Source organism: Rhinatrema bivittatum, chromosome 2 (genome assembly GCF_901001135.1).
Source record: "Rhinatrema bivittatum chromosome 2, aRhiBiv1.1, whole genome shotgun sequence".
Taxonomy (NCBI): Eukaryota; Metazoa; Chordata; class Amphibia; order Gymnophiona; family Rhinatrematidae; genus Rhinatrema; species Rhinatrema bivittatum.
The window spans coordinates 36,905,855-36,915,519 of NC_042616.1; the positions used below are offsets into that span (position 1 = coordinate 36,905,855).

General features: G+C 45.1%; 1 protein-coding gene across 1 annotated transcript in view; it reads right to left on the reverse strand.

Annotated features, from left to right (window-relative positions):
* The window catches only part of LOC115083186 (zinc finger protein 850-like), a 133,466-nt gene extending 132,001 nt beyond the window's left edge, over positions 1 to 1,465 (reverse strand). Inside the window, exons 1-2 of the mRNA XM_029586993.1 lie at positions 1,213 to 1,465; positions 548 to 674 (exon numbers count right to left, since the gene is read on the reverse strand). Of these exons, the coding sequence (XP_029442853.1) occupies positions 548 to 674; positions 1,213 to 1,236 (151 nt within the window). The 5' untranslated portion in view covers positions 1,237 to 1,465. The remainder of the gene's footprint in view (positions 1 to 547; positions 675 to 1,212) is intronic.
* Positions 1,466 to 9,665: the final 8,200 nt, after the last annotated feature.

A 9,665-nucleotide genomic window follows, 5' to 3' on the forward strand; every position in this document is an offset into this window, starting at 1 on the left:
TGTTTATATTATTTTAATGTTTTTTATTTCTGATGGTTTTGTCTTTTTAAAGCATTTATGATGAATGTATTTATGTTAAACTGCATAGAAGTTTGGATATGCGGGATATAAATATTTTAAATAAATAAATAAAAGCACACACGCACACCTAAATGCATACAATAGAGGAGTGGCATTCATGCCGTGCGGCCAGTCACAGGATCTTCCCGCTACTAGCCAAACATTACACCAAGATATCACGCATTCCTCTCTGAAGCTTTTATGTTGGGAAATATGTAACTGCCTTTTTCAGCACCTTTGTTATAGTTATGTCTTCTATGCACCCCTGTTTTATGTGAACCAGCATGATGTGACTGCTGTCTCAAATGCCGGTATATAAAAATTTGAAATAAATAAAATAAATAAAATAAATATCACAGAAAAGGCCTGGATTATAGTGAGCTGCAGTAACAGAGGCTTTCACTCAATTTATAATCAAATGATAAGCTCTTCTTTCCCCTCTCAAAAATAATTTTCTGAAAAAAAAAGATAAAATGTCCCTTCTTACCTAGTGAGCTGAGCATCTGATAATTCTCCTGCATCACATCCTTGTAAAGCTCCTTTTCCCAGACTTTTAAATCCTCCCATGCCTCCTGTGAGAAATAGACAGCGATGTCCTCAAAGGTTATTGGGACCTGAAACACAAACCAGAATCACACTCAGCGCCTTCTGTATCCCATCCATCAGGAGACCTCTCAGTGCTGGGGCTCAGCAGGGCAGGGGGAGAGTTATCTAGATGTATAAAATTCAGTCACATAACACAGTGCCAGAGGAGGATGATATCAAACAGAAACCTGTTACACACAGAACTTCGCTTTGTGGGATTCCCGATCTCTCCTTACAGCCAGGAGGCATTTATTTATTTATGTATCCAATTTATGTTCTGCTTTTCGGCACTTCAAAGCAGATTATTTTCAAGTACTATAGGTATTTCCATCCCCAGTTTGCACCTGAGGCAACGGAGGATGAAGTGACTTGCCCAAGGTTACAAGGAACAGCAGCATGATTTGAACCCTGGTTCACACTGCTCTAACCACTAGGTTACTTTTTTCTGCACCCCCAAGTCTGCTTGGGGTCCTATTAACGTCAGGGCTGACTGCAGTATCCCAAGTTTGAAAGCTGCAGCAGTTCTTGTACAAAGAGGGCAGGAAATTGGGGACAATCTCCTCCTACCTGAGCAGAAGCTCCTGCAGGCATTTTCCTCTCTGCTGTTGCTGCTTTCAGGAATAGAAATGAATTGGGGGCTCTTTCTCAGTCTGGGGAAGAACTGAATGTCTGTATCTTTCAGTGAAGCTCGGGGGCTGTTACAGAGACAGCAGCTAAGATTTGGTGCTGGAAGTCTCTGGTTTCCAATTGTTAATCTTTAGATGAAAGAGGAAAAGACTGTGTCTCCAGCACATGAGCAGCTCCTCTTCCTGCTGGGCACAGACTGATGACATCATAAGGGAGGGGGGCGGATGGACTTTACATAACCCCAGGGCTGTATTTGAACAGTGAATTTCCCTTTAAGAAGACATAGGAGAGAAGGGCACAGAGCATGCTCAGTTCGATGCTGTTGCTTTCCAGCAGCCATATTTGAGGGCAATTCACATACTCGGTACCTAAAGGCACGGCCTTTATAACTGTGAAAGCGACAGGGAGCAAATTTAGCTGTTTTTGGAAAATTTAGCTTCAAATCTAACGACTTTCCCACTACTCTAAAATTTTCAGCGGGCTCCATGTTTAGAGAGCATATCTGGAAACAGACAAGAGAGTGAGACCTCCTCTCGCTAGAGTGCTGCAGGACAGTGCAAGAGAGTGAGACCTCGTCTAATTAAAGTGCTGCAGGAGTGCAGAGACAGTGACACCACCTCTGGCTCAAATAGGACAGGAAAACTACAAGAGAATGAGACCTCCTTTGGCTAGAGCAGTGGTTCGCAACCTTTTTTTTTGGCCATGCACACCTGACAGATGGTTCTCACATGTGTGACACACTGAACATGTGACCATCACGGTGCTAAATGTAAACATGCACTCTGCATCCACAGGAATCCCCTCAACCCCCAGCAATGAATGCAGAGCAGATCTAGGGTATTACCTTGTACAACTCACCATACAAAAAAGATATTCTGGTTCTGATGACATCTCAGTAAAAGCAAAATGAACTCCTTTTACTACCAGGCAAAATAGCCTTCCTTATGAAAAGACAGTAATTTACCACTAATGCATATCCTGTTGAGAAAACACAACAAATAAGATTGATACAAATGCCTACATGCTAGTTAAATACCTCACCTCGGGCACACACCCTTCACCAAGTACAGAAGAACCACAAATTATAAATATGGAGACAGAAACTGGAATGGAAAACCAAACAAGCCACTCTGCATGCAGTGTGAACCTGGCGAAATGGAAAGAGAAATATATCACCTAACAGACTCTCAGGATTTGTAATAATGCACACAAACTAACCCGCACAAAGTTACATCTGTATTATGGAACACACTCAAACAGTAACCATCCTATCTAAGAAATACAACAATTAAACCAGGCCCTAAACACTAATACATTTCCTATTGGTAAAACAGAATAAGCCAAGCTGCTATAGAGCCCCACACAGAAATAATTGTAAAGCTATACTAAAAATGTTACAAAACAACTGCTGAACAGAATAATATCCAACAATTAAAAACTCATAAAAATTATTAAAACATGTGCAAATATCAATAAAATATTTCAAAACAGCAGACATCGCATAATACCCAATAATTAAAATGGCAGTCAATCAAGAAAAATAAATGTACTTACCCTCTCCAGCAACTCTCCTACTCCTTTCCCTTCCAGGCCCATAGCACTCACCAGAAGCAGCAAGGGCTGCTGAAGCTCTGACCTCATAGTCCTCTTCCTTAGCGCTCAGAACCAGTCACTCACACACACACACCCCCAATTAGACCCCACGACCAGTCTCGGTCTCTCTCTCACACCAGTCATCTTCCTGACCAGTCTCTCTCTCAATCACACTCATGGTCTCTTATATACAAGCTCTCGATCACACACAAATGCTCTCGCACCCATTCACACCAGCTCTTACCCAGGCTTCCATTCACATCTACACACACACAAGCTCTCACCCATGCATCCATTCACACCAGCTCTCACCCAGACTTCCATTCACACCTACACACACAAGCTCTCACCCATGCGTTTATTCACACACACACACACACAAGCTCTCACCCATGCATTCATTCACACCCACACACACAAGCTCTCACCCATGCGTTCATTCACACCCACAGACTCTCACCCATGCATTCATTCACACCCACAGACACAAGCTCTCACCCATGCATCCATTCACACCCACAAGCTCTCACCCAAGCACACATTCACACCAGCAGAAACAAGTTCTCACCCAAGCAACCCATTCAAACCCACAGACACAAGCTCGCACCCAAACACCCATTCAAACCCACAGACACAAGCTCTCACCCATGCATCCATTCATACCCACAGGCACAAGCTCTTACTTAGGCACCCATTCACACCCACACACTCTCAGCCAAGCACCCATTCACACCAGCTCTCACTCAGGCTTCCATTCACACCCAAACACACAAGCTCTCACCCAAGCACCCATTCACACTAGCTCTCACCCATGCATCCATTCACACCGACAGACACAAGCTCTCACCCATGCATCCATTCACACCCACAAGCTCTCACCCAAGCACACATTCACACCAGCAGATACAAGTTCTCACCCAAGCAACCCATTCAAACCCACAGACACAAGCTCGCACCCAAACACCCATTCAAACCCACAGACACAAGCTCTCACCCATGCATCCATTCATACCCACAGGCACAAGCTCTTACTTAGGCACCCATTCACACCCACACACTCTCAGCCAAGCACCCATTCACACCAGCTCTCACTCAGGCTTCCATTCACACCCAAACACACAAGCTCTCACCCAAGCACCCATTCACACTAGCTCTCACCCATGCATCCATTCACACCGACAGACACAAGCTCTCACCCATGCATCCATTCACACCCACAAACACAAGCTCTCACCCATGCATCCATTCACACCCACAAACACAAGCTCTCACCCATGCATCCATTCACACAGAGACACACCAGCTCTCACCCAGGCATTCATTCACACACAGACACACCAGCTCTCACCAGGCACTCATTCACACACAGACACAGAAACTCTCACCCAGGCACCCATTCACACCAGCTCTCACCCGTGTATCCATTCACATCCACAGACACATGCTCTCACCCAAGCACTCATTCACATCAGCTCTCACCCTGGCACCCATTCACACCCACACACACAAGCTCTCACCCAGGCTCCCACACATACCAGCTCTCACACAGGCTCCCACCCAAGCACCCATTCACACCAGCTCTCACCCAGGCATCCATTCACACCCACACCCACAAGCTCTCACCCAAGCACCCATTCACACACAGACACACCAGCTCTCACCCAGGCACTCATTCACACACAGACACACACCAGCTCTCACCCAGGCACTCATTCACACACAGACACACACCAGCTCTCACCCAGGCACTCATTCACACACAGACACACACCAGCTCTCACCCAGGCACTCATTCACACACAGACACACCCGCTCTCACCAAAAACATATTCTTTCTTCATTGCAGGGATGGGCTTCAGTTCCACTGCGGCTTTACTCTGGCGGGCCTTCTTTTTGCACCACCACGGGAATGGGCTCCCATGGTGGCCTCGGTCGGGGTCGGGTTTCCTCTTCGCCACCACAGGCTGTGGCGGCCTTGCTTCATCGGAGTTTGAAACTGCTATTTCTCCCATCCCACCCCTGGGCTAGGCGATGCCTGCCTCACCGGCCAATCAAAGGCTTCCTCCCTTCTTCCTATTCCTACTGGCAGGTAGAAGGGAGGAGGCTTCCGATTGGCCCGCGGGGGCTGGAAAAAAGGAGAAGGGAAGTGCAACGGACAGTGGGACACCAGGAGACATGACACACCTGCCGGTGTTTAGCGACACATTATTGTGATGCGACACACAGTTGAGAAGCGCTGATCTAGAGAAATTGTGGATAAAGGACCATGTAGCAGCCCTACAGATATTAAGGAATGGAGCAAACTGATGTGTAGTAAATCACCTGGACCGGATGGTATACACCCCAGGGTTCTGAAGGAACTAAAAAAATGAAATTTCAGATCTATTAGTAAAAATTTGTAACCTATCATTAAAATCATCCATTGTACCTGAAGACTGGAGAATAGCTAATGTAACCCCAATATTTAAAAAGGGCTCCAGGAGCGATCTGGGAAACTACAGACCAGTTAGCCTGATTTCAGTGCCAGGACAAATAGTGGAAAGTGTTCTAAACATCAAAATCACCGAACATATAGAAAGATATGGTTTAAAGAAACAAAGTCAGCATGGCTTTACCCAAGGCAAGTCTTGCCTCACAAATCTGCTTCACTCTTTTGAAGGAGTTAATAAACATGTGGATAAAGGTGAACTGGTAGATGTAGTGTATTTGGATTTTCAGAAAGCGTTTGACAAAGTTCCTCATGAGAGGCTTCTAGGAAAAGTAAAAAGTCATGGGATAGGTGGCGATGTCCTTTCGTGGATTGCAAACTGGCTAAAAGACAGGAAACAGAGCGTAGGATTAAATGGACAATTTTCTCAGTGGAAGGGAGTGGTCAGTGGAGTGCCTCAAGGATCTGTATTGGGACCCTTACTTTTTAATATATTTATAAATGATCTGGAAAGAAATACGACGAGTGAGATAATCAAATTTGCATATGACACAAAATTGTTCAGAGTAGTTAAATCACAAGCAGATTGTGATAAATTGCAGGAAGACCTTGTGAGACTGGAAAATTGGGCATCCAAATGGCAGATGAAATTTAATGTAGATAAGTGCAAGGTAATGCATATAGGGAAAAATAACCCATGCTATAATTACACAATGTTGGGTTCCATATTAGGAGCTACCACCCAGGAAAGAGATCTAGGTGTCATAGTGGATAACACATTGAAATCGTCGGTTCAGTGTGCTGTGGCAGTCAAAAAAGCAAACAGAATGTTGGGAATTATTAGAAAGGGAATGGTGAATAAAACGGAAAATGTTATAATGCCTCTATCACTCTATGGTGAGACCGCACCTTGAATACTGTATACAATTCTGGTCGCTTCATCTCAAAAAAGATATAGTTGTGATGGAGAAGGTACAGAGAAGGGCGACCAAAATGATAAAGGGGATGGAACAGTTCCCCTATGGGGAAAGACTAAAGAGGTTAGGACTTTTTAGTTTGGAGAAGAGACAGCTGAGGGGGGATATGATAGAGGTGTTTAAAATCATGAGAGGTCTAGAACGAGGAAATGTGAATCGGTTATTTTCTCTTTCAGATAATAAAAGTACTAGGGGGCACACCATGAAGTTAGCATGTGGCACATTTAAAACTAATCAGAGAATGTTCTTTTTCACTCAATGCACAATTAAACTCTAGAATTTGTTGCCAGAGGATGTGGTTAATGCAGTTAGTGTAGCTGTGTTTAAAAAAGGATTAGATAAGTTCTTGGAGGAGAAGTCCATTACCTGATATTAATTAAGTTGACTTAGAAAATAGCCACTGCTATTACCAGCAACAGTAACATGGGATAGATTTAGTTTTTGGGTACTTACAAGGTTCTTATTTATTTATTTATTTATTTATTTTTGGTTTTTATATACCGGAAGTTCCTGTATAAAATACATATCACTCCGGTTCACAGGTAACTGAAATAACTACCGCCGTGTGGCGGTTTACATGGAACATATCAAACGATTTACATAGAACATATCAAACGATTGCTTTATAATAAGTAGAAAAAAAACAAACTAAGTTCACCTATGAAACATATAAATAAGGCCAATAATAAATAGTGTAAAATAAACATTGCATTAATGCTATAGGACAGTGGGTTGATTATATCTTGTTCTTAGCTCTCTGGGAATGCTTGAAGGAAGAGCCAAGTCTTGAGTTTCACCTTAAAAGTGGTATGGCATGGCTCGAGGCGGAGGTCTGGAGGTAGTGAGTTCCAGAGTGACGGGCCCGCTGTGGATAAAGCGCGTTTTCTCAGGGAGGATTTTGCGGGTTGGGTGATCAATCTGTTTTGGTATGCCCTTCTCGTCGGCTTTTTAGAAGTGTGTAGTTGGAGCTGGAATGTTAGGTTGAGTGGGGAGATGTTATGTAGGGCCTTATGAATCATCATGCTGGTTTTAAACTGTATCCTGTATTTGATGGGAAGCCAATGGAGGTGCTGGAGGATCGGGGTGATGTGGTCTTTTTTTTTTTGGCATTGGTGAGAATTCTTGCTGTGGCATTTAAGACCATCTGTAGGGGTTTTGTGGAGCAGGCGGGAAGTCCCAGCAGGAGTGAATTGCAGTAATCCAACTTCGGGAGAATGATGGCTTGGAGTACTGTGCGGAAATCTCTGTAGCGCAGAAGTGGCTTTAGTTTCTTTAAAACTTGTAATTTAAAGAAGCATTCTTTTGTAGTGTTGTTTACGAATTTACTGAGGCTGAGTCTGTTGTCTAGGAGTACACCCAGATCTCTGACTTGAGGTGAGGTGGTGTATCCTGATGTGTCTGGAGAGTTGCTGGAGCTAGGTGTAAATAGTTCCGGTGCTATTATTAGGATTTCCGTTTTGTTAGTATTTAGGACCAGGTTGAGGCTGGTTAGAAGCTCGTTGATGGTTGAGAGGCATTTATTCCAGTAGTTCATGGTCTTGTGTAGGGTGTCTGTTATGGGGATGAGAATTTGTATATCATCCGCGTATAGGAAGTGGGTAAGCTTGAGGTTGGTAAGAAGTTGACAGAGTGGGAGAAGATAAATGTTGAAGAGGGTGGGGGAGAGTGAGGAGCCCTGTGGTACCCCCATTTTGGCTTGTATGGGATGAGACTCCTCGTTGTTTATCTTGACTTTCTTATGGCCTGAACTGGCCACTGTTGGAAACAGGATGCTGGGCTTGATAGTCCCTTGGTCTGACCCAGTATGGCACGTTCTTATGTTCTTGTGTTCAGAAAAGCAGCAGTGGTAGTCCAAGAACAGACTTACTGAGCGGTTACCAGGTCAGAGGACACTGAGCCATGAGAGTATACTGCTGGTAATCCAGCTGGAGCTCATCTGCTTCAGCACTGGAGAGCCAGTACAGTTAACATTGAAAGTAATGATGAGCTGGGAACAGGTGCGAGTTGACTGGTTTCGCTGCAAATAAATGCATAGAGCACAAACACAGTCTAAGGTATGAAATCAAGCAGCATCAACATGAGTACACGGACAGAAGGCAGGAAGTGCAACGTACTGGTAAATGTAAAACGGTGACACCACCTTCGGAAAAAATCATGGATTTGTATGGAGAACCACCTTGTTTGGAAAGAATTGAGTATGGGGCATGAAGCTCATTGATCCATCAAGCAGAGGTGACAACAAACAGGAAGATCACTTTCCAGACAAAGAGATGAGGTGGGGAAGACTCCAGAAGCTCAAAGGGGAGGCTAGTGAGGCAGTCCAGCACAAAATTCAGATTCCACTGGGCGTGAGGAAGCAGTCACGGTTTAAGTTGAAAAAGCACTGAAGGAGTCACGTGACGCTGTGCAAGGGAGTGGATGTAGGCTGCCCTTGCTGGTGCCCCGCTAAGCCATCCAGCCCCATATGTGACTTTAAAACCCTTCTTTTGGGGACTCCAATTTGCGGGACTATTGCTGTATTGACCAGGGTGCACTTAATTAGCAGAAATGTCTACCCGCACTGCAAGAAAGGAGAGAGAGATAAGGAGAAAACGCGGCCTATGGATCCTCAATCAGAGGATGAAGGAGGGCCAGCTGAATCGCTTATGCCGGCAACCTGGACTGAATTGAGAACCGCAGTAGTGGAGGCATTAGAGCCGGAATTCAAAAAGCTTTCTCATCAAATATCGGATTTAACTTCATCTATAGCTGGATACGAGGCCCGCTTTACCGAAATGGAACAGCGTGTGTCGGAGGCGGAAGATGGCCTCCACACCACGAGGGCTGACGTTGTTAAACTACAAGCAGCAATAGCGCAACATACCGAACGTCTAGAAGATTTAGAGAACCGTTCTCGTCGATCAAATCTTCGTTTTGTCGGGCTCCCGGAGTCTTTGGAGGACTGGGAGCTGCCGCGGCGACTGGAATCGTGGCTGACCCAGGAACTTGGCCTGACAGAGACGCGAGGCCCGCTGCGCATCGAGCGGGCCCACAGGCTAGGTCAACGTAGAGAACACAACGATCGTCCACGGGTCACGATTGCTAAGATTCTCAACTTCACTCACAAAGAAGCTATCTTGCAGGCGGTTCGAGGGGGGAAACCTCTTACGTTTGAAGGCAAGAAAATCCTTGTTTTTCAGGATTTTTCGGCGGCTCTATCTGCTAAATGGCGCACACTTTCACCTTTTTGTGCTCAGCTGCACAACTTGGGCCAGCGTGCAGTCCTCATTTATCCTGCAAAAGTTTGTGTTTCTACCCCGACTGGACCGCGCTGGTTCTCAGAGGCTGGAGAGCTTCGCAAGTATATTGCGGCGCAGGATCGACCTACCACTCACAGCTGACACTCTCCGGAGCTT